This window comes from Phaenicophaeus curvirostris, chromosome 17, assembly GCF_032191515.1.
Source record: "Phaenicophaeus curvirostris isolate KB17595 chromosome 17, BPBGC_Pcur_1.0, whole genome shotgun sequence".
In the NCBI taxonomy this organism is placed as follows: Eukaryota; Metazoa; Chordata; class Aves; order Cuculiformes; family Cuculidae; genus Phaenicophaeus; species Phaenicophaeus curvirostris.
Window position 1 is genome coordinate 6,109,254 of NC_091408.1, and position 24,386 is coordinate 6,133,639.

At 49.8% G+C, this 24,386-nt stretch overlaps 1 protein-coding gene across 1 annotated transcript in view; it reads right to left on the reverse strand.

The window, feature by feature from the left end:
* The window catches only part of FBXW8 (F-box and WD repeat domain containing 8), a 49,949-nt gene extending 40,403 nt beyond the window's left edge, over nucleotides 1-9,546 (reverse strand). Inside the window, exons 1-2 of the mRNA XM_069870834.1 lie at nucleotides 9,347-9,546; nucleotides 5,315-5,419 (exon numbers count right to left, since the gene is read on the reverse strand). Of these exons, the coding sequence (XP_069726935.1) occupies nucleotides 5,315-5,419; nucleotides 9,347-9,532 (291 nt within the window). The 5' untranslated portion in view covers nucleotides 9,533-9,546. The remainder of the gene's footprint in view (nucleotides 1-5,314; nucleotides 5,420-9,346) is intronic.
* Nucleotides 9,547-24,386: the final 14,840 nt, after the last annotated feature.

Below are 24,386 nucleotides of genomic sequence, written 5' to 3' on the forward strand. Positions count from 1 at the left end.
ACACTAAATTCTTACCTAAACAAATATGCTACTGATACAACGGGAAAAAAAAACACTAACAAAATCCTCTGGATTCTTTTGAAAATAACTGGGTTTCTACTCCATTAAAACCTCACACAACGTGGAGACCAGCGTTTAGCCCCCATGCTGCCAACGTGAAATGTCAGTATCTTAGGAAATTTTAAAGGAAAAAGAAAAAAAAAAACAATTAAGACAGCATTGTAAGTTTAGAGCAAAAATGAATTTATTTTGATATTTGCAGCTAAGGAAACCTTTCAGATCACTCAAGCATCTCTCTAAAGCCCTGCTGACAATGCCTGATTAGGTATATGACATAGGTGATTTATAACCTATTGTACTACAGTATGCATAAATAGGAATGAATTATTAAGTTCTTCAATCAGCCTCAAGTTGCTGTCCATACCAGAGAGAACAGCTTCATCATAATCAACTGTGGGCTCTGAATTAAAGATTCAAGAGGTAAGAGCCAACTTAAGTAGCATTTGTTCTCTGTAATTCTTAGTTTAAAGAAACAGATGTAACCAATGAAAACTGCTACCGGTTAAAGCAGTCATCAATCATACACTATTTCCAAAAGACAAAAAATCTGCTCAGACTGACATCATCAAAGAAAACGACCTGGATACGACAATCATACCTGTCTTAAAAACGACAGAAACAGCACCCTGTCTTCTCTAGCTTCATCACAGAATCATGGAATGGTTTCGGTTGGAAAGGACCTCAAAGCCCGTCCAGTTCCACCCACTGGATCAGGGTGTTCAAGCTCCATCCAACCTGGTCCTGAACACCTCCAGGGATGGGGCAGCCACCACTTCCCTGGGCAACCTGGGCCAAGACCTCCCCACCCTCCAAGGAAAACATTTCTTCCTAAGATCTCATCTCAATCTCCCTTCTTTCACCTGAAAACTGTTCCCCCCTGTCCTGTCCCCGCACTCCCTGATCAAGAGCCCCTCCTCAGCTTTCCTGGAGCCCCTTTCAGTACTGGAAACTGCTCTAAGGTCTCCGCAGAGCCTTCTCTTCTCCAGGCTGATTATATACCACCCTGCAACAGCGCTCGATGTTCCTGTCCCTATAGGGACACACTCTGGAATTTCAAGAGCAAAAAAACAAAAGCAAACCAAATTTCAATCTGGTACAATTTAGAGGGGAATTTGCTCTCAATTTGATTTTAAAGTAATATAAATCCATATATTATTGCTCAATAAAGAAAACCCACCCAGCTTTTTGCTGACACGTTCCTGCTAACATTGAGAGGACAGACTAACACACAAGCAGAAGCAAACAAAGCCCAACTACGCCAACTTTTGCCTGGCTTTAAAAAAAGAAAACATACACAAACCCTTGGAGTCTGCCAAAGTAGACAATGTTGCACAGCCCTTTCCAGTTTCAAGATCATAAAAGTGTTTTACAAAGACAGTGAAAAAGAAAGGAGGGGGGAACTACATAAAATTTAGGCTGTCTTTTCAACTTGCAGGCACAAACATTCAAGGGGAATAAAGATCGTATCCTATTATGATTTTTTTTAAATCAAATTACATTGAAACCTGCTGCTTTACAGGCACAAATTTCCAAAGGGTCCCTAACGCAGCCTTTTCTTAATGCACCAAAACTGGCATGACAATCCCTTGTAAAAACCCCACTGAGTGAGCCTCAGCTGCAAGAAAGCTCTAATAAAAGTGTCTCAAGCATTTCACTTTACAGCACCACTGTGAGCTGCCGCATTAAAACCGGCCGTTGGCCTGAAGTCAGCTTTATTAGATCTGCTTGACTTCGAGTTTCAGGTGAGGCCCCAAAAGCCAGAGCATTCCGGCTTTATTTATAGGCACCCAGACTTTCTGCTCATTGGAGAGCAGCACAGATGCACAAAGCTCTTATTGAACTATAAACATTATTATTTCCAACTCTGCACTACACAGAAGCCCCAACAACGATCAATAATAACATCTTACAGAGCTGTTTATGGATTTAAAGTCCTCAGTTTCCTTGGGGAAATCTCCTTTATCCACCTGTATCAACCTGTAACATCATGACGCTGAGTTTCTTTGTAATCCCACTTTCTGACACGCCTTAGCTTCCTGGAAGGTCAAGGTTCATTTTCTCCATTTCTGAATGGTGCTTTTCCCTTGGAAACCGAGTGCTGTTTTGTAGCAAATACTTTTGTCAATCACCTGGATTTTAGATGTAAGAAATGAAACAGAAGCTAAAGAGAATCCGTTTTAATTCCTCAGAAAAGCTTGGCTTGAGAAAGAGGCCCATGACAAGGTGTTTACCCTTATGGTTTCCTATCTGTGGGAGATGAGCAGGCCACACAGCCGAAAAACGTTGCTGAGTGCTGATGACTCTTAAAAAGAACACCCTGATCACATAGTCCAGAGCAATACTTCAATGCCACGGCTGCAGCTTGAGACATGACTGACTTCCAGGGGCTCTTAGGGTGACTTTCAAGAACTAAGGCATCCTCACAGCGAGTCTCTCTGACACCAGAGACTCATTCAATGGTTCCTTGCCTTGCTGGTCTGTTTTACGGTTTTGGTTTTTTCTATTCCTGGTCTCCCATGCATGTATGTTTACCTGCAATTATCAGCACAGCTTGTTTAGCAATGTGCTGTGTGTTAGTGCCTCTTGCCTGCGCTACAGTGGGTGTGAAAAGCAGGAGATGTGAGGGTATCTGTTCTGTTATCACTGTGGGGAACAGATATAAATATGATCTTAGTAGAGCTGTGGAAGTGCCACCTTTGAAAGGGTTCAAGGCAAGGCTGGTTGAGGCTTTGAGCAACCTGAAAACGTCTCTACCCATAACAGAGTGGTGGACTGGATGTGCTTTAAGGTCCCTTCTATCCAAACCATTTCATGATTCTATTACTAATTTTGTCTAAAATGTTCCCAGTATCTTTTTGCTACAGTTCTCAACAGTTCTCAGCAAAGAAACTTTGGTTTCCCTTGAGCTCCACACAAGAACAGTTTTATATCTTATAGTTCAGCAAGTAATAATGTCCTGAAGTACTTCAAAGGCTTTTGCTGACACAGGTTTTGCCTTTAGGGGATTTTCTCCCCCCTGCAGAAAAAAAAATAACCTAAAACCCCACCTCTTCTATCAAATCCTACATTTCTCCTAATCCTGTCTAAATGAACTGGCTCAAATCCTAATGAAGGGTTATTCATTCATCTCCATCTGATAACTGTCTTTGTTTCATTAGGTTTATTTTCTTCCCTAGTCACACAAAGACACATTCAAGGTTCAGCCGCTGAAGCCAGGAGCCTCAATTAGAAATATCTGGACTTCCAATTCAGCACAATACGTAGCGCCAAACAGCATTTAATCCAAAGCCATTTAGATGCACATTTACCAGGTGGAAGCTGCTCATCTTTTCAATTCACAGCCATAATGTTATTTTAAGTCTCATCCTGAGCGCAGGATATCCTTACCCATCCGCTTCTCTGCTCTCTCTCTAAACTACAAGGATGGATGATGACTTTCCCTGTATACAATCCTGGTGCAAAAGTACGGTCACAAAATACACAAGGTTTTCTTTTTAGAATGCATAAACACTAAAAGCCTAACAGAGTGACAATTTCAGAAGCTGCAGAGGAAAGCATCTGAAATTCTTGATCTAAGCAAATCAATTAATTCTTAAATTCCTAGAAGCAGACTCCCTTGTCCTAGATACATTCACAATTGTGTGCTAGTAAACATTTCCAAACCACCTCTCGTATGAAAATGCCAGTAGTTCAAGGCAATTTCCCACTGTCCTTTTAAGAAATAAACCTGCCTTTGCATTGCCAAAACTCAGTACATACTGTCGAGGAGTATCTCACACCATGTGGTCTCTGATACTTACTAGAAAGCAGTAACGACTGTCAATGTATGAAGAAGGTCACAGATGAGACATCATCTTATCACAAAGCTGAGAATTTAAAGGCTCAGTCCCAAAGCCACAAGTGAGGTTAATTGTAGATACCTGTAGATATCAGCCCCAAATAACACAAGGACTTCTCATGCGTGTGAATTTGTCATACTTGCGGTGTCTCAAGTGACCGTTTTTCTTTTCCCTCGGCACCATGACTGGGAAGGAGGAGAGACTGTTCTCAGACCCATTCACCACACAAGTCACAAGAGCCACTCACTGCATGGGTATTTCTTTCAGTGGCCAGATCAGAATCAAAAGGTGCTCAAACGGCTGGCACAACGCAGAGGGAACATTTTGCTGTTGCTCCAGACTGTTCTACTGACACATTAATTCCTGGATACCTTTCTCCTGGAATTATCAAGACAGATTATCAAGAGGGACTTCTCTGCTGAATATCGCACAACTACAACAAACCCACCAGAGCTCAGGAACCGATGATACCTTTAACTTGCAAAGCTACACATAGCTTCCACAACTCAAGTGCCATTCAAATAGTTTTTTTTGTAGCAGGGATTCAAAAATCCACCCTCACAGTAAACAACTTCTTCCTAAGATCTCCTCTCGATCTCACCTCTTTCAGCTTAAAAACATTACCCTTCATCCTAACCCCTGCACTCCCTGAATCAGCACTCACCAATGAGGCTTGCTTTGAAGAGTCATTCAGACAGGAGGTTCATCATTCAAGGTGTGAAGAAAGGAGGCTGAAAGGCTAAACAGCGTGGGCTGAACCGCTCTGAGCACAGTCAGGTGTGTGCAAGCATTTCAGCCAGTAAAGCTACTTGAAGAGACAGGCAGTTTACAGCCACACAAACTGTGGACCACATCCAAGTACAGACTGGTAAAAGCATGACCTTACAGTATCACCACAGGAAGATATCAACCCCTTGCAGGAGACAGCGAGGAAATCACTGACATTTAAGAACTTAGCCTCACATGAAATTACTACAGGGAAATTAATTCTGTGGTTCAAGCCAGATACGGAAAACTGAGGGGGAACAGATCTGTTGCTACATCCATAGCTCTGTAAAGAGCTGGATTCTAAATATTGCAGCAAGACTCTCACTTTATTACTACACTCACTTCTTTGTAACTACGCTCACTTGAGTTGAAAAGATCTTTGCAAGCAGTTATTTTAAATTTCAAGGCTTCGCTTTTGGCCAAGCCACAAATGCTTTTTTCTAACTACTCACCCACAAGCTATAAATTCAGCTCATTTACTATTGTTTGTTCAACAGTCAGCTTTGAAAGCACTTCCAATAAGTAAGAGCACAATAAGCTGAGCTACCAGGGCTACCACACACCTCTCCTGCTGCAAGGTGCTGTTTCTTGGATAGTTCTGCCAATTTTAAGGGCTATAAGAGAAGCAAACTGTCAGCATTGCTTACCTGAGCACACCTGCCCAGCTCAGTCTTGCCCAAGTACTGAAATATCTTCAGTGCCAGTTCATAAGGCAGCTGGACATCAAAGAAAGGAACCTCATTTATTTCGTTCTGAAAAGAAAGAAGAGAAATAATTTGTTAGGCTTCTGTAAGGCACAGCCAGACAGCAGCAAAGTTACCATTGCACAAAACCACAGTGTTGTTTCCTCAGTGCAAAAACCCATAAAAAAAGGTGGAAGCAATTGTGCCTCTCCATCCCGTACCGGTAGAACACTGGACAGATCGCGTTGGTGCAAAGGTACCCGAGCCACTCTTTGTCCTCTCCAAGTCATTTTAGGTGAAGGATGTACATGGCAAAATGGAGTGGGAAGCAAGTTTCACTTACAAGGTTTGAAATACAGTTGATAGAAAATGAACAAATATTTCGATATAAAACTGAATGGAAGTGACATTACGGTTTGTCTTTCATTCCATCCAGTACTAAAAGTGGCTAAAAGGAAGCCAGAAGGGGATCCTCAACAGGAAGGGCAGAAATAGGATGAAAAGGAATGGTTTTAAGCTGAAAGAGGAGAGATTGAGATGAAATCTTAGGCAGAAATGTTTTCCTGTGAGGGTGGAGAGGCCCTGGCCCAGGTGTCCCTGCCCATGGCAGGAGGGGTGGAACCGGCTGGGCTTTAAGATCCCTTCCAACCCAAACCATTCTATGATTAGTAACATATAAATGGCTTTTTAATACAAAATTTGCTGCTTTAACTGATTATGTATCTCAAAATAAAATTTAGATCAAAATGAAGGATCTCTTGGGTTTAAGAGCTAAATGCAGCACCTACATTTTTCCTAATGTTTTTTCTGCTTAACTAAAGAATCACTCCTGCAGTTATTGCATCAAGATTTGCCCTCGCCCTCATTTTTGTCCGATATTCTAAATTTTTATGCTCTACAACAGAGAGTGCAAACCCAGCCCATCCTGACCATTCTGTGAAGTTTTGCTCTCCACTGTGGGTCCTGGTCCCTGCACCAGCACTCCACAGGTGCTGCCAAACACCTGATCCCTCCTCATCAATCCTCATGCACAGAGCCAGCTGCTCAGCTAAAACCTATGTCTGTTGTTTGCCACCAGAAAGTCAGGCAGCTCCCCAGTCAGGATCATCTCCTGCCTCTTACCTCTTCTCCAGCCCCAACGCCTTGGTTTTTTTTGAGGGTCTCTCCTACAACCACTCCTTGCTCATTTAAACCTGGATCTCTGCAGGATCAAGTGATAAAACCAGGCTACGCTGGGTTTATTTCATGTACGGTTACACAGGAAAATGTTCATACAATATGGCTGCGTGAAAGTTTTCGATGCAAAAGATATTCTATTCTAGGGAAGTGTTGAGATACCACAAACATGGGCAACATTCCTATTAGGTCTATTTAGCAAACAGCACCAGTTTATAAACACTGGAACCCTGCATTTGTTCTAAAGTTCCTTAAACTAGCCCTGCAGACAACATCCCTCCTCCTCTCCCTCCCTGTCCACACCTTTGCTCTACAAACAGCTCTTCTTCCCTTCCCTCTGCATGAGGAGCAGGGGCTCTACTCCCTGCTGCGGATTTGCAAGAAGATTATTGGCTTTCATGTGATTTAAGCTGCATGTATTGCCAAAACGGACACCAAAAATAACAGGAACTCTAAGCACATCCCCATGGCCACACGCAGGCAGACCTCAAGCTGGCCAGATGTGAACCAGCTCGGCTCCCGAAGCCACACAACCATTTGAGAGCAACGTGCTGCCCAAACAAATAAGAGAAGCCACTGGGCCAGGCTTATTAGCTCCAGGCTTATGAGCTCAGGCACGGCACCACGATGGATAGATCGCTTCCAAATTGGAGTTGACTCCCGTCCAACCAGCAGGACCTGGTCTGTCTGTACGCACCCAGAGATTTCATTGGAAGGACAGGCTGCCTACAGCCAGAGCAGTACAGACATAGCAGTCGGGACTGACAGCTCTCTCACAAAAACTGGAAAAGATACAACAGTTGTACAGATCTTATTTATAACAGTATTTATAGTATTTATAGTCAAATTAGTGAGCTTGTGACAAAGCACAAGCAACAGCCCACACTAGTTCCATTCTAATGCAACCTTAGCATTAGATGCAGAACAAGCTCTTCCCTCCCTACATCCCAAAAATCCACACAGCCTGTCTTTAGCAGAGCGCTCACCCCCGCAAATGGAGCAGTAACTTTCAGCCAGCACTAGCCTGTCTAAAACTCTACTGGAACGACTCCAAAACTCCAATCCTACTACCCCCTCTGAGACAGAGACAGGCTCCTGTGGGCTAATGGAGCACTGATTCGGTAAATGGATTAATTTGTGCCTTGCAGACAGAAATTTAATCTGCGCCTTTTAATTTTTTAAGCAAAGAGTAATTAGTCACAGCTAGGTGAGCGAGAAGCAAGAAAATGGGTTTCCCCCTTAGTCTTCCTATGATGTAAATAAAATCTCTATTGCATTTAGAGGACTTACCAAAATAACTTCTACCTGGTTCAGAACTGTATTTAAAACCGCTTCCAAATTAACTCCTTTACTCAACAAATCAATACCTGTATTCTCACTACGCTGCCGCATCAGGAGGTAGGACGTAATCAGTTACTGCACCTGCACCAAACAGCCTGACTAGCACTAAATCATAAAATGTCCTGACTTGGGAGGGACCCACAAGAATCATCGAGTCCAACTCCTGTCCCTGCACAGGACAACCCCAACATTCACACTGTGGGGCTGAGGGCATTGGTCAAAGGCTTCTACAATATTGTCAGGCTTGGTGCCACGACTGCTTCCCTGGGAGCTGTTCCAGAGCTCCATCACCCTCTGGGGGAAGAGACCACTCCTAATGTCCAACCTGATCCTCCCCTGGCATCTTCCTGCTGTTCCCTCAGGTCCAGAAAGAAGAGCTCAGTGCCTGCTCCTCCCCCTTCTGTGTGAGAAGGCTGCAGACGTCTCCCCTCAGTCTCCTCCAGGCCGAACAGACCAAGTGACTTCAGCTGCTCCTCACACTCTTCCCCTTTAAACCCTTCCCCAACTCCGTGCCCTCCTCTGGACGCTCTCCAGCACCTTTAGATCCTTTTTATCTTGTGGCCCCAGAACTGCGCCCAGTGCTCAAGGTGGGACAATCTCCTTCCTTGCCCAGCTGGCAACGCCATGCTGGATGGAGACAAATTTATTGCAGCCTGTCAACACTTAAAGGGGCCTTACAAGAAAGATGGAGAAAACCTTTTAAGCAGAGCTCATAGTAATAGGATAAGTGGGGGTGGTTTTCAACTAAAAAAGAAGTATAGACTGGATCTTAGGAAGAAATGTTTTCCTGTGAGGGTGGGAAGGCACTGGCCCAGGCTGCCCAGAGAAGTCATCACAGCTACCCCATCCTAGAGGTGTCAGTTTACAGGAAAAAGGAGACATCAAAATAGTTTGGGTTGAAAGAGACCTTAAAGCCTATCGGGTTCCAGCCCCTGCCACGGGCAGGGACACCTCCCACTGGATCAGGTTGCTCCAAGCCCCGTCCAACCTGGCCTTGAACACCTCCAAGGATGGGGCAACCACCACTGCTCTGGGCAACCTGGGCCAGGGCCTCCCCACCCTCACAGGAAAACATTTCCCCCTAAGATGTCATCTCAATCTAACCTCTTGCAGCTCAAAACCATTCCCTCTCATCCTATCCCTGCCCTCCCTGATTAGGAGCCCTTCCACAGCTTTCCTGCAGCCCCTTTCAGCACTGGAAGCTGCTCTAAGGCCTCCCTGCAGCCTGCTCTTCTCCGGGCTGAGCAACCCCAACTCTCCCAGCCTGTCCTCACAGGTTGGACGGGGCTCTAAGCGCCCTGACCCAGCGGGAGGTGTCCCTGCCCAGGGCAGGGGGTTGGAACTGGATGGGCTTTGAGATCCCTTCCAAGCCAAACCAGTCTGTCATTCTATAAACACCTCCTAGGAACAGACAGACAGATAGATAGACAGACTGACAGATAGACCCCCTAGCCACGGGCCCCGCTCCCCCATCCCTACCAGGTCTCGGATGAGCAGCCCCAGCAGGTCGTCCCCGCCGTCCCCCGGGGCCGGGCTGGGGGTACCGTGCCTGCCCACGGTCCCGCGGGCCCCCACCGCCTCCCCTCGCCGTCGCTTCGCTCCCCCCGCCGCCTCCTCCCGCCGGCGGTGCCGCAGCCGCTGGGGAGCGGCCGGGCCCTCGGCCATGGCGGCGCCCCGGAAACCGCACCGTGCGCCGCCAGAGCGGTCCGCCGAGAAAAGGGCCCGCGGAGTAAAGGGTCCGCGGCCAAAGGGTTCCGCGGAGTAAAGGTTCCGCGGCCAAAGGGTTCCGTGGGGCCGGGGCTGCCCCGTCTCTCGGGGCCCGGCCTGGGGAAGCCGCCAGGGATCCTGGGGCGAGGGCAGGGTCCAGTCTGGGCCTGGGGATCCAGCCTCGAGCCTCCCCACCGCCACCCCTCCAGGGCAGGGTCCTGCCTGGGGCTGGGTCACACCAGGTCCTGCTCTTGGGGCACAACAGCCCTGGGCCGCTACAGGCTAGAAGTGTGGCTGGAAACTGCCTGGAGGAGAGGGACCTGGGGGTGTTGGTTGACGGCAACTGAACATGAGCCAGCAGTGGCCCAAGTGGCCAAGAAGGCCAATGGCATCTTGGCTTGGATCAGACACGGTGTGACCAGCAGGTCCAGGGAGGTTCTTCTCCCTCTGGACTCGGCACTGGTGAGACCGCTCCTCGAATCCTGTGTTCAGTTCTGGGCCCCTCACCACAAGAAGGATGTTGAGGCTCTGGAACGAGTCCAGAGAAGAGCAACAAAGCTGGTGAAGGGGCTGAAGAACAAGAGGAGCAACTGAGGGAACTGGGGTTGTTTATCCTGGAGAAGAGGAGGCTGAGGGGAGACCTCATTGCTCTCTATAACTACCTGAAAGGAGGTTGTGGAGAGGAGGGAGCTGGGCTCTTCTCCCAAGTGACAGGGGACAGGACAAGAGGGAATGGCCTCAAGCTCCACCAGGGGAGGTTTAGGCTGGACATCAGGAAAAAATATTTCACAGAGAGGGTCATTGGGCACTGGCAGAGGCTGCCCAGGGAGGGGGTTGAGTCACCTTCCCTGGAGGGGTTTAAAGGATGGGTGGATGAGATGCTGAGGGGCATGGGTTAACATAAACAATGGCTAACCCAATCGATGGCTAATCCAGGTGATGGCTAAACCCAACCAATGACTAACCCAATGCTGAAACACAGCCATGAGGCCAGTATTCCTTCAGCCAGTCTGGCTGTCAGAGGAGAGGAAAAGCTGCAAGTATTCAAGTCTTCAACATAACTTCCATGGAAAATAAACCAGGTAAGTGATACTTGTTCACTTTTAAGTCAAAAAGCTGATGAACACGCTAAAATGTGTGGCCCTTGCTCTTGGCAGTGGCAAATGTACCTCCTCCCTCATGCTGGCCTCCAGCCGCTGCCATTCAGCATCCTCAGTGGCCACTTGCTACTTTTCTCCTTTGTGGTTTACAAAACCCGACTTAATGAACACAAACACACATTTTGGAGTCCAAGAAAAAATGAAACCACCTACTTCGGTAGAGAAATTATGTAGAACCTCCATAAAAGGTTTGTTTTCCCCACAAAACAATCGTTTGGACTGGGTGGTGGTGGGGATGCTGTGCGCTCCTCCTTCGGCCACCTGAAATGTGAGCTGAATCGGTAATGCTCTGGGTGATGAAATCCCCTCCAGCTCCGTGTAATCACCTCACTGTCCCCTCCATCCCCCACCATTCCCTCCATCCCACACTGTGTCCCCCATCCCCACACTGTCCCCTCCATCCTACACTGTCCCCTGCAGCCCAGACTGTCACCTGCAGCCCCACAGCCCCCCCATCCCCACACCGCCCCCCATCCCACCCTGTTACCTGCATTCCCCACCATGTCCCCTCCATCCCTCTTTGTTACCTGCAGCCCCACACTGTCCCATCAAACTCCTGCACATCCCTAGATAACAAATGTCCCATCACACACTGTCCCCTCCACCCCCCCATATCTCCTCCATCCCCATTCAGTGCCCTCCATCCCCACACACTCCCCTCATGAGCTGGAGTTGTTTATCCTGGAGAAGAGGAGGCTGAGGGGAGACCTCATTGCTCTCTCCAACTACCTGAAAGGAGGTTGTAGAGAGGAGGGAGCTGGGCTCTTCTCCCAAGTGACAGGGGACAGGACGAGAGGGAATGGCCTCAAGCTCCGCCAGGGGAGGTTTAGGCTGGACATTAGGAAAAAATTCTTCACAGAAAGGGTCATTGGGCACTGGAACAGGCTGCCCAGGGAGGGGGTTGAGTCACCTTCCTGGAGGTGTTTAAGGCACGGGTGGACGAGGTGCTGAGGGGCATGGTTTAGTGTTTGATAGGAATGGTTGGACTCGATGATCCGGTGGGTCTCTTCCAACCTGGTTATTCTATGATTCTATGATTTCCCCATGTCCCCCCTCCCACACTGCCCCCCAATGTCCCCTGCATTCCCTGCTGCGTCTCCTCCACCCCACACTCTCCCCCACCCTGCCCTGTCCCTCCAGCCCATTCTGTCCCCCTTCCCACAACGTTCTCCTACTGTCACATCCATTACCCCCGTGTCTCCCCCTCCTACTCTATCACCTGCATCCTCACACTGTCCCCGCTCTCCTGCTTCCCCTCTCCCCCTTCTCCCACACCCCCTCTATCCCCTCCGTTCCCTTAGTGCTCCTCTCATCCCACTCTGCCCCCCTCCTCACTCTGCTCCTTCACTCTGCCCCCCTCCCCACTGTCCCCCTTCCATTTGTCCTCCCACTCTACCCCCCGCCCCCCTCACTCTACCTCTCCCACTCTGCCCCATCCCACTCCCCATCCTTTCCATTCCCCCCCATTCTATCCCCCCACCCCTCATCCCACTCTGCACCCCTACTCTGCCTCATCCCCTAGCCCCCTACTGCCCCCCTCCCACTCTGTCCCCTCCTTGCTCTGCCCTATCACACTCTCTGCCCCCGCCCACCCCCCATGCTCCCACCCCTCCTTTTGCCCCCCCGCCCCCACTTTACCCCCCTCCCCCCCACTCTGCCCCATCCTGCTCTCTGCCCCCTCCCACCCACCGCCTCCCTCCCTTCCCCCCCATTCAGCCCCCATCCCACTCTCTCCCCCAATCTCACCTCCTGCCCCCTCCTACCCCTCGGCCCCCCAACTCTGCCCCCATTCTGACCCCTCCCGCACTCTCTGCCCCTCCGCCCCCCACTCTGTTCCCCCCCGCTGTGCCCCATCCCGCTCTGCCCCCTCCATTCCCCCCTCCCACTCTATCCCCCCTCATCCCACTCTGCCCCTACTCATCCCGCCCCCCTCACTACCGCCCCCCTCCCATTCTGTCCCCCCCACTCTGCCCCATCCCCTTCTGCCCCCTCCCACTCTATCCCCCCCCACTCTGCCGATCCCCCCAGCCCCCCTACTGCCCCCTCCCACTCTGTCCCCTTCTTGCTCTGCCCCCTCCCACTCTATCCCCTCTCCATTCCCCCTTCCCGCTCTATCCCCCCTCACCCCACTCTGCCCCTACTCATCCCGCCCCCCTCACTACCGCCCTCCTCCCACTCTGCCCCATCCCCCTTTCTGCCCCCTCCCACCCCTCGTTCCCCCTCCCACCCTATCCCCCCTCATCCCACTCTGCCCCCTACTCATCCCGCCCCCCCCCCCCGCCCCGTCCCCCCTCTCTCCCCCTCCCACCCCGCCCCGTCCCCCCGCGCCCAGCGCCGCCCCGCGGGGATGATGTAAGGGCCGGCTCGGCGGTGCCCGCACTCGCTCCGCTCCCGGCCGGCTCCGCCATGTGCCCGTGCTCGCAGCGCGGCCGCCCCGCGCCCTGCCCGCGCAGCCCCGGCCGCTCCCCGCGGCCCCCGGCCGCCGCCCGCCTGCTGGCCGCCCGCCTGCGCCGCCTGGGCGACGAGCTGGAGCTGCGAGCCGCTCGCCGCAAGCCCCGGGGCCGCGGCGCCGCCCGCCGCCTGGCCGCGCTCTGCCTGCTCTGCGCCGTGGCGCCCGCGGCCGCGCTGGCCTGGCTGAGCCGCGCCGGCGGCCCCTAGGACGGACGGCGGCGCGGAGCGGCGAGCGGGCGGCGAGCGCAACAGGTCTGCTCCGCGCGGGGAGCTCGGGGGCGGGGGGGGGAGCCCGGGCGGGGGCCCCGCGGCGGGAGGAGGGGGGCCCGGCGGGGGCCGGGGCGGCGGGGAGTCCCGGGGGGGCGGCGCTGTCCGCGGTACCGCTCGCCTCGCCGCCCGCGGGGAGCCCCGCGCTGCGGGTTCGGCCCTGCCGGAGCGCACCGACCCGGCCTCTCCTCCCTCTCCTTCATCTCCCTCTCCTCCCTCTCCTTCATCTCCCTCTCCTCCCTCTCCTTCATCTCCCTCTCCTTCCTCTTCATCTCCCTCTCCATCTCCCTCTCCCTCATCTCCCTCTCCTTCATCTCTCTCATCTCCCTCTCCTTCATCTCTCTCATCTCCCTCTCCTTCATCTCCCTCATCTCCATCTCCCTCTCCCTCATCTCCCTCATCTCCCTCTCCCTCATCTCCCTCATCTCCCTCTCCTTCTCCCTCATCTCCCTCTCCTTCTCCCTCATCTCCCTCTCCTTCTCCCTCATCTCCCTCTCCTTCTTCTCCCTCATCTCCCTCTCCTTCTTCTCCCTCATCTCCCTCTCCTTCTTCTCCCTCATCTCCCTCTCCTTCTTCTCCTTCATCTCCCTCTCCTTCTTCTCCCTCATCTCCCTCTCCTTCCTCTCCCTCTCCTTCCTCTCCCTCTCCTTCCTCTCCCTCTCCTTCCTCTCCCTCTCCTTCCTCTCCCTCTCCTTCCTCTCCTTCTCCTTCCCTCTCCTTCTCTTCTCCTTCCCTCTCCTTCTCTTCTCTTTCTCCCTCTCCCTCTCTTCTCTTTCTCCCTCTCCCTCTCTTCTCTTTCTCCCTCTCCCTCTCTTCTCTTTCTCCCTCTCCCTCTCTTCTCTTTCTCCCTCTCCTCTCCTTCTCCCTCAACCCCCCAAACACCCCAAACTTTCCCAGCTCCCCGCCCGGTGCCTCCCCACCATCTCAGGTCACCGTGCCCTCCTGGGGGCAGTTCCAGCTCCGAGCCCCATCTCTGTCAGCCGGTGGCCCCAGTGGCAGTGGCGCAGGGTGGCTCAGGGGGACCGGAGCAGGTCCAGCTGCTGGCGTGCGGGATGCTGGCAGCGTCCTGGTGCCTGCCAAGCCTCTGTCCCTCTTGCCAGTGGAGGAACTTCCCCCGTGTCCCGTCATCTCCCAGACCCAGGGGTGCTGCGCTCGTCGCTGTGGTCCTGGCAGGGTGGGCTGTCACCAAAGGACCGTCCAGCAGTTCAGCCCAGGACTTTGGCTGGCGGTGCCTGGCTCTGTGTTTGGATAATGCAGTGCCCAGGGCTCAGGCTTTCCCCACGGGGATCCCAAGCTACCAGCCAGGAAAAAGTGTCCAAGCATAGTTATCGCTGGTTCCCAGAGCCCCACCTGCGCTCCACTGAGCAAACCAGCAGCAGGGAAGTGGGACGTTCATGGTCCTGTAATCCTCATTGTCTTTCTCAGCTGGTGGGGACAGGGTTGTGTCCTCAGCCCTGGAAGCACCAGGGATCTGACAGGGAGCAAGGCTCAGGGAGGAAAGATGCTCAGAGCCCTGGTAAGGGTGGGGGGGTAGTTGTCCCAAGTACCTTCAAATGTAAGGCATCAGCTTAGGGCAGTGTTTGAGCATATGGGGGGAAGGGGGGTGTCACCTCAGAGGTTTTGAGTCCTCTGAAGTGCTCTTTGGGGCACGAGTTTCTACACACAGACATGAGGAGTGAGGGCTGCTGTTTTGGTTGTTTTAAATTCCATCTATGAGTGCCCCCAGTGCCTGTTTATGTTCAGGAGAGACCTTACGTGAACGTCTGCCTATCAGTGTGCACTAGTGTCCCAGCAGCTCAGTAGGGTTCGGACAAGAGCATAAAAGCAGTTGAGAAATGCCACCAGTGCTGTGGTTGCCCTCCGACTATTCCAGCTTAAGTGGGCTGTTTGTGGCTCTTGGGCCAGACCTTGGCTGTCAGGAATAAGCCTTAGATTGAAAAATGTCTTGCATGCTTTTTAGGTGCACGGAATATTATTCAATAACTTGGTGTGGGGGGAAAGCATGGTTATTGAGAGAGTTTAAAACTGCTGCCTCTGTTGGCTGGGCACCTTTGGAAAGCTCTCACTGAAAGCAAAAACCAGAACAGAACTGGTTTTTCATGAATTGAAGCCTCGGGTTCTACAGAATCACCCAGGATGGGGTCTGCAGAGCTGTGCCCAGCAGAGCCCTCAGAGGGGCAGTGTCAGTGGTGTGGGCGCTGGTCAGAGATGTGGGACTGGGGTCGGGAGCAAAGCTTGGAGACCTGCTTTGCCTTCCCAGCAGTTTGTGGCACATTTGGTTCTGGTGTTTGGAAGCAAACCCACCTGTCGGACTTACTTGCCTGCTCAGCAAGTTGAAATCCAAGCAGGGCTGCAGTGATCTCCCTTATCTATCCCTTATCAAGTGTCTCAAGTGTCCCATTTCTTTCTGACAAGCTGGCGGATTCCCTCCCTGCGCAGTGGGGACTTGGTCCCGAGTAGAGGAGGTGGCAGGTGAGAAGGACTAGCAGGGACAGCTTGTTTGCTGGCTCTGGGCATACACACAGCCCAGACTCCCTGGCAATCCCACAAGGCCAAAGCTGTTTGGATTTTCAGGTTTTGTGAGCAGTTGCTTACCTTTCTTGAGGCAGATAGTATTTTTTTCCCCCCCCAGTCTTTGCTACTGTTGCCTCTGTGGAGCCCTCAACTCCGTCTGGCTTTCTGCACTTCGGGTCTAGCAATAACAGGTTGCTTATAAATTGCTTTGATAAAGACACTACAGAAAAGCAAAGCATTATCCTCGACACAACTGAGGCGAGCTCCTTCAGCATGCACAGTCCTTCCTCGCAGCTTCAAAGGCTGCCACAGACAGGACGTGCTGAGCTGCCTCCAAATGCTCTGGGGCTTCGTGGACACAAATATAAATGTAATCCTGTGGAAAAAAAAAAAAGATCCTTACGTGTTCTGTGAAGCAGTTTCAGGGACAGAGAGGCCAGATGTGGGAGAATAACAAGCTGGTAACGCTCTCCTGGTTGCCTCTGTGCGCAGCCGACTGACCTGCCTGGCTCCCAGCAGACTTCTAAGACACAGCCACCAAGCTGAGGGTGAAAACACAGTGCAATCCCAGAATTATTAAATATACCATCTACACCTCAGTTTCAGGGTTATTTTTGCCATTAAGAATCTTTTCTGTTCTCCCTGGATAGTATTTTGCTCACACAAGTGGCATTACCTGATTATCTGCAGGATCTTGGAGCCCAAGTGAGTGCAGTGACCTAGGTTTGAGAAGCAGTAAGGCAGCAGTGGTTTATTAACTCAGCAGAGTATTTCTGAGCAAAATATGTGTTTTTCTGCTGTCCTCTGAGGCAGAGACACTCTGTGGTGATAGTAACATCCTTCTGCAACAAGATGGGAAGTCCAGGCACCTGTGATCTTGGGATTTCATGGAGAGTAACTCGTACACTTAATGTGCTGCAAAGTCAGCATTTGTCTTGTGATCTGGTGGTTGCAGAAGGAACAGGGAAATTAGAGGAAAAGGCTAGTTTTGGCTTGGCTTAGTACTGGAGTTCCTCTCCTGCTTTTTCAAGTGGTAACTGTGTTTTGTGTTGGCTGCCGAGAGTGTAGCTGCTGTCTCTGAGGGAGAAGGTTGGTAGTTGTTCCCTCAGGTCCTTGTGGCTACACAACAGTGCAGCTCAGGGAATAATCCTGTGCAGCAGGGAACATCTCCTGCTCTCACAGCCCCCAGGTGATGCTGGTGAAAGCAGGATTAGGGCCGCTGCATGCAGCCAGCTTCTTGTGCCTGTGGACCGTGCTCGAGATTTGGGGATGAATGCTTTGCAAATGGCAGTTTTATAATATAAAATCTGACATCACCTTGAAACACCCAGCCAGGGCATGAAGTGCAGTTGTCATGTGCCAGTTTGGCATACAATGCCCCTTGTATTTCGCTCTATTAGTTCAGAAGTGGCAGTGTATTAAAATCAAACCCTACTTGTCCCTGCCAGCCTCACCAGCCTGGTTCTGTGCCCACTGTGTTGCCAGTAATTCCCCCCACTGTTTGCTGTGAGGTTCATGCAGAGCCACTCTGTCCAAAGTCTCAGTGCAGTTAATTATCTGCATTAAAATTGGGTTGATAAGATTTCTGGAGATGTCACACTGAGCTGCGCAGGAGTGCAAAGAAAATGAAGGACCAGAGGCAGTAGAGCTAGCGCAGGACTAAGCCGATGAGCTTAGCAGCGAGCTGCGGTCTTGCACGAGGGCAAACATTCAGCATGTTGCACCCTGTACGCATCCCTGGCACAAAGAGGCTAGTGCTGTTGTTTATCCTCCTGGATAACTAAAGAAGAAGGAGCTTGCTCTTCCAAGTGGCAAACAGCCTACTCAAAACTGCCAGTGGTCCCTACCGCCCTCACTTTGCCGTTGCTCGAGGAAAACTTCAACATTAATGATAAACAAGCACCAAATAAAATAAACAGCGGTCCAGTCCTCTTTCTGCAGGTGGACTACGGCCAAGCAGGCCACTTCTTTGTGGAAAGATTGGAGCCCCAATGTATTTCTTTACCTTATCTGGGTTCCTTGATCTTCCTGCGCTAAGATCTCTGGGACACACCATTCTTCCAAGTTCTTTCCTCCTAGTTCTACTCCCCTGTTCTCTTAGCTCTCAACCCCCCTCCTAATTGTTTTTAGGTCTTCCAAGTTCCCCTTCGGTCTCCCACAGAGATGCTAATGAAGTGTGAGTGTACATGGATGCAGGCTGCTTGGGAATTTGACAGGGCTCTTGCCCAGCCCTTGTTTTCTCATTAACCTGCTGCTGTGTGAGGAAGGAAGTGACAGTGCCTCGTTTTGTCCCTGCCTCAAGCTTTCCCTTAGCGATCCAAGCCCCTGAATACTCTTTTTTTTTTTCTTTAAATATATCAATAACTGTTATTTTGTTTATTAGGAGTGGAACATGTGCCAGCCAAATTGACTGGGTAATCAATTTAAATCAAGAAGCTCCATGCTGACATGTTAGCCGTGAGCAAAACTCCTTTTGCCAGTTGCTTTAGGGGGCATGAGCTCTGATTCTCCTATGGCTTTATGCCGGTGGTACCCAAGCATGGCTTTGCGCCCTTTCTCTGAATAAAGATTAGTCAAAGAAATGCTGAGACAAGGCTGGAGACCCCCTGCCTGAGTCATTTCATGCCCATCCTACTCAGCATGCTGGGGAAAAGCAGCTTTCTTTTTCTGCTAAGAACCAGCTCAGCAAGCGGTGTGATCCAGCAAGGCAGGAGAGGTCAAAATAATTGAGTGGTCGAGGTGCCCGTATCTGTTAGGAGCAATGGGATGTGTCGAGGCTGGCTGAGATGTGTTTGCAAATACCAGCCGATGTGATTTATCGTCTCGCAACCTTATTGCTTACTAGGTGTGATGAATAAGAGTAACTTTCTGAGCAGAACCTGCACCTCCCTGAATGACCAGGCAGAGAGGGATGCATCACCAAAAGCAGTGCTTGTTCCCAAGAACGACTTCAAAGCAAGTCATTCTTTAGTTTATCATTGCAATCCGTGTTTTAAAATGGGAACTCAGCTATAATTCCTTCTTTTTGTAGAACTTAATGAAAAATATTGGTAGTAGTGGACAACCCCCCTAAAGTGCCAACATTACAACACGTGGAATAACCACATTTCAGCAGCTGGGATAGGCTGGTGCTCTTTCCAGTTTACTATCCACCCCAAATGGGATGGGGTTTGGCTTTCCTCAGCCTTTTTTAGACCCAAAATACCACATTTTGATCTATCTGCTGAGCGTCTATTGTGGGAAATTTGGAGTAACTCCACTGGAGTCAATTGGGTTGCCCTGGATTTACAGTGCTGTAAATGAGATCAGAGTTTGGCTCAAAGTATATTCCATTAATGAGTCAGATACTGGCAATGAAGCCAATATGCACCCAGAAATGGCTTTAACACAGCCTAGGATATTCCAAATTGTTTTATTGAGAGATGGGCTGAAGGCCAGGATTCTGGGGTTCTCTCTTTTCTTCTTTCCATGAAATTTACCTTCACGCGCAAGGCCAGCGTGAGGCTGCTGCAACGCTGAAGAGCCATTTAAGCTCTTAGAATAGGGCTTGGGAGATGCATCAACGTTATGCTGAGCTCTTTGCCTGCCCCAGAGCAGATTTATCACTTGGAGTTCAAGACCTTCTAGGATTTATCAACTTTTACAGGGTTTTAAAGATTTTCTATACATTAAGTGACACAGAGGGACAGTTTGTAAAATATAATGACACCAGGGCTCATCTGTTGCAGCCGTAGGTGGCATGGTAGAACCTGGGTTCATAACTGGGATTTGGAAGTGCTACTGCACGAGAAACAATAAATAAGGATTAAATGTGTTTGCTTTGGAGGAAATCCATTAATCAACTCCTGATGTCTTCCAATGTAACTTGACTAAATATCTCACCTCTTGGAGGGCAAGGGACTGTCCCCATGTTGCCAGCCCTGTTTCTCAGCAGCTGGCACACAGCTCCAATTGTGCCCTGTTTTCCCCCAGCACAGCGACAGGCTGAGATGGGAAAACCTCTCCGTGAAGGGATCCTGTGGGAGAAATGCAGGTGCCTAGAATATCCTCCTTGTGATGTTTCACGAGCCTAAGGCAGGCTGTGGGGCTGTCTGGCCATGCTCAGCATTGGCCTAGGCCTGAGTGTGGTGCTGCGCGAGATCCCAGGAGCCTGCGGGGCTGCAGGAAGGGCTCTCTGTCCCGTGCAGGCAGGAGGCTGAACAGGGAGGCATTTCAGGCTCTGGGCTCCTCATTGACAGTTGTTTATTGCCGCTCCATGCTCTGCTGGCTGTTTTTGTGCAGCCGGTGTTATCATGTCTGTGCTTACTCAAGTAGGAACGCTTTTTCTATTTAACTTCTGTCAAAAGAGCTCAGTAGCTCTGCAAAAATCTGTTAAAATGTGTCTGTACTTCAGAGTGTGGAGATGTGAGGCAGTCTGTGTGGGTGCAGGCACAGAAGCCGTAGGAGCTGCGTGGGTAGGTGGTAGCCTCGGTCACAGCAAGAGAAGTGACCCTGTGCTTCACTCTAAATGGTTCAGTCTGGCTTTGGTCCTTCAAGCTGTTTCCACTGTTGCTTCAGATGCTTCAAAGTAGAGCGAACAATTGTAGACTGGGAAGGGGAGGTTGTGATGGCCACATCCTGTGTGCAGCAGCCGCTGGGGCAGCTGAGAGTAACTGGTATAAAGCAGATACAGATTCATCTCATGAGGCTGAACCAGAGATCTTCTAGCTTGCTCAGAGTTTGTTTCAGTACCAGAATCTTCCCTCTTGCCTCTCACTGGAGGTTTCAGTTTGTCTCGGAAGCTGTGGAGGTTCCGCTTCGTCTCCGAGGCAGTGCCAAGGAATCAGGATAACCTTCACGCTGGCATAGACAGGGCAGTGCTGCAGAAGGGAGAGAAGTGATTGTGGGTTTACACCAGAGTAATACCCATCAGAATCTGCCCCAAAGCTGTTTGCCAGCCCTAATTACACTCTGACTTCATAGCTGATGCAGTTGCACAGTCAGCTACTCCCCCCTCCTTTCTCCCACCCGGATGAAATCACCTCATCCAGGAGGCCAGCAGAGATGTCTCCACGGAGGTTTCTATAAGATCACTCATTGTCACAGCCTCTGCAAGCCAGACAACACTGCCTGAAAGGTGGGACCTGCCCCCGCACCTGCTGGTGTCAACACACCTAGGGAAAATGCGGGAGATGGGAATTTCATCGGAGATGCCCCTTGGGCACCTCTCCTGCTAATTTGCACTTAGATGGGTGCCTTTCTCGAAGCACTTTATTAATTAAGGCTTGCAGTCCACCTATGAGGCAAATAAGTTATTACTGCCCTCATTTTACAGCAGCGACTGAAAGAAGTGGTTTGCTCAAGGCCACAAATCTAATCAGAGGCAGAAAGGGAAGGAGCGAGTCCTTCCAGTCTCCTGTGATACTCAGTGCACCCTGTTGCCTACCTGTAACAGAATTAATGGCTTCCCTAAAAGTTAATGTTTTTGTTAACACGATGTAAATGAAGATGGAGCACCCACAAGAACGAGCCTTGCAGAATGAGAGCTCATCAGAAATCCAGCAGTAGCACAGGGATAAAGGCGTAATCTCTTGTGTTGAACCACGAAACCAGCATCCCCATAAATTATATCCTGCTTCTCGTCGGTAAATTGAGCAGGAGGGTTCAAGCATAAATTTAAAAGAAGTTTTTATTGTAACCAATGCATCAATATAATTAAACCCAAACACAATTCTTATGCTTTCTTAGGCTGGAGAAAACCCTGTGCCCTTGGAGAAAATCGTCTCTCCTTTTCCTAGAGGGAATCCAGAGCCTGAGCAGCAGCTGTGAAGAGTGGAGATAAAGAAAGAAGTGGAAGATGTGGAAGATGTGGACGTGCTTTGGGCAACGTGAAGAAGGATTTGCACGGAAGGAGCTGTTCAAGGGCCCAGCAGCAAAACAGAGACACATACATGCTTATATATAGAAGAATGTAAACCCTCCTGTATGCATACGTTAAAATGTGCATGCCTTGTTGAGAACGTAAGCAACATTCCTTGTAGATGATGGTGGTCTGAGCATTCATGCTCCTGCAGTCTGAGTCAAAACGTTAGTGATGTCCTTGCTGTAACGCTAGCATTTTCTCCACTGCACCTCGTTTATGGCAACATAAACGTCCCTTTCAGTGCAGCAGGGTGAAAAATAATGTGCACATCCAGAGTTAAGGAATATCTTGAGACCAAACTTGCTGCAAAATGGGCACGTCCAGGCCTCAGTGGTGGGGGAAGAGGTGCTCTGCAGCTTGGACAAGAGACAGTTTGTGTGTGTATATATTAAGCGCTATAGCACCAAGCGAGATAAGCTTTTCTTCTGACTTTAGTTTCTCTGGTGCTACATTTAATATTTGTCTGGGGCTAAATTGCCTCTCTGTGGTGCTACAGTTTCCCCAAGAGGATGTTCTGAAACATGGGACAAGGAGAAATCTATTTTGGTTATTGATATTTATACACAAGATAGCAAAAATTACTACTTCTTGAGAAGGTGCTATTTTTTTCTTTCTTTTGATCTCTGCGTAAATTAAAACAAAATAAATAATCTAGCCCAGAACTTTATAATAAACTAACTTTCTTTGGGGCAGTTCTTTTCCTTTTGATGGTTTGGAACTTGGGAAGCAGCATTCACTGAGGTGGCAAAGATACACCAGCTCTTTCCACTGCAGTGTATGTGTCTGCTAGCACAGCATCTCGTCCAGCTCCAGAGCTGGGTGTTCTCTTAGATAGTGATTTAAGTTGTCTCAAATCTGGTGAACCAGGGAAGAGAACTATGTCTAGGCTAATCAAGGGACTAAGGAATAACAGGAGAACTTGTCCTTAGAAGTCAAAGGGCTTTTTTCAGTCTAGTACTGAGCACTTTTGCACTTGCAGCCAAAACTACCTGTCAGGTTCAGGATACCTTCCAGAGAATTGACCCCCCCCATCATGGCAGGGGGAATTTTCAAAGGTGTAAAAGAGTGATGAGAACGCAGTTTCCAAAGGAGGTTTGGCTCCTTGTCTTTTCAAAGTACTTCCCACCCCTCGCCCAGCCAAGGACCAAGCCAAGTGGCCACTATGTCCCAGTCAGACCTTGCGTTTTTCACTGCTGCAGGAGAAATGTTTCTAAGTGATCTAAAAGCTAAATTCTCACTTTTATCAAATATTCACCCATGCGTTTTGGGCCCCTGCACACATATTCATGGGTGTTATTGATCCAAATCAATTCACAAACAGCAGAAAGAGCAGTGCTGCAAGAGCAAATTGTTCCTAATGATTAACCTTGCCCCGCTGTATATTATGTGCAGTGTTGGGAGGAATCATGTAGCTAAGTGTAGTTGTCTATTGATAGAGTTTAGATGGTCTGAGAACCACTGGGACCGAAAAAAACATTTTCCTACCATTTTTGGCCTGATGCTTAGTAATACTCAGCATCCTGTACTCCTTCCCAGCTCAGTCTCCTACTGACATAAGAATTCTGGCAAAAGGAGGAGCCTCAGCTGACTTCAGCAGTGTTGCAAGTGCTGGGTTAGTGACTGCTGAATCTGCGCATAGACTTAAAAATACAACTTTCTGCGCATCACTCAAATAAGGAAGTGAAATTGTGCGTATAGTATCACACAAGACAAATTTGAACGGCAAATAATTGATTGGGAAGACCGGATGCTTCGCTTTGCTGTGTGGGACACTGTCTTCCTTCCACCCAGTGTGCATTCCCCCCATACGCAGAGGCAGCCTTGTGACAACACAGGAGCGCCTTAACATTTCTCGTTGCAAGAGAGAGGGCTCTCTCGCATATTCCTTGCCTTTTACAATTACTAGCTCCCGAGTTCTGAATGTTTAATTAATTTCTCACCCAGAATATGCATTATTCCATTTTCCCTTGCATCAGTCTGTATTGCTATGGGTTTTCCTGCCACCCCAGCTGTTTGGGACAGCAGCCTTGAGACTTCTTGTGGCATCTCTCCCAAACAGGCAATGCCCTGCAACATTACAGCCCAGCAAAGGAAAAGTTTCATTCTTTCTGAGGCGTCCCTGCCTTGGGAAAGCCCCTTAATTGAGTGATTAACCTGGGTAGCAAAGTGACTGGCTCAGTCCTAACCCACTTTCTGTAAAACCCCAAACCCCACAACAGCCAGGGGATCAGTCTCCTCCTCGGCGGTTCCCAACATTCAGCACAAACGTTAGCAGACACGTGCTGCTGTTGTTATTCCCATGAAACAACAACCAAATCTATGGTGCTTCCCAAGTGCAAACGAGAGCAGGGCCAGTACCCCAAATCCTGCTTCGATCCTGATTTGCTTCACTTCTTTCGTTCTGATCTGAATGTTTAGTGTGAACCAAGGGTTGAGTTTTGGAGACTTTATTAGTTGTTGGGTTGAGCAAGCTTTGCTAGAGAGACAGCTTCCCAGCACTTTATAGCCAGCATTCACT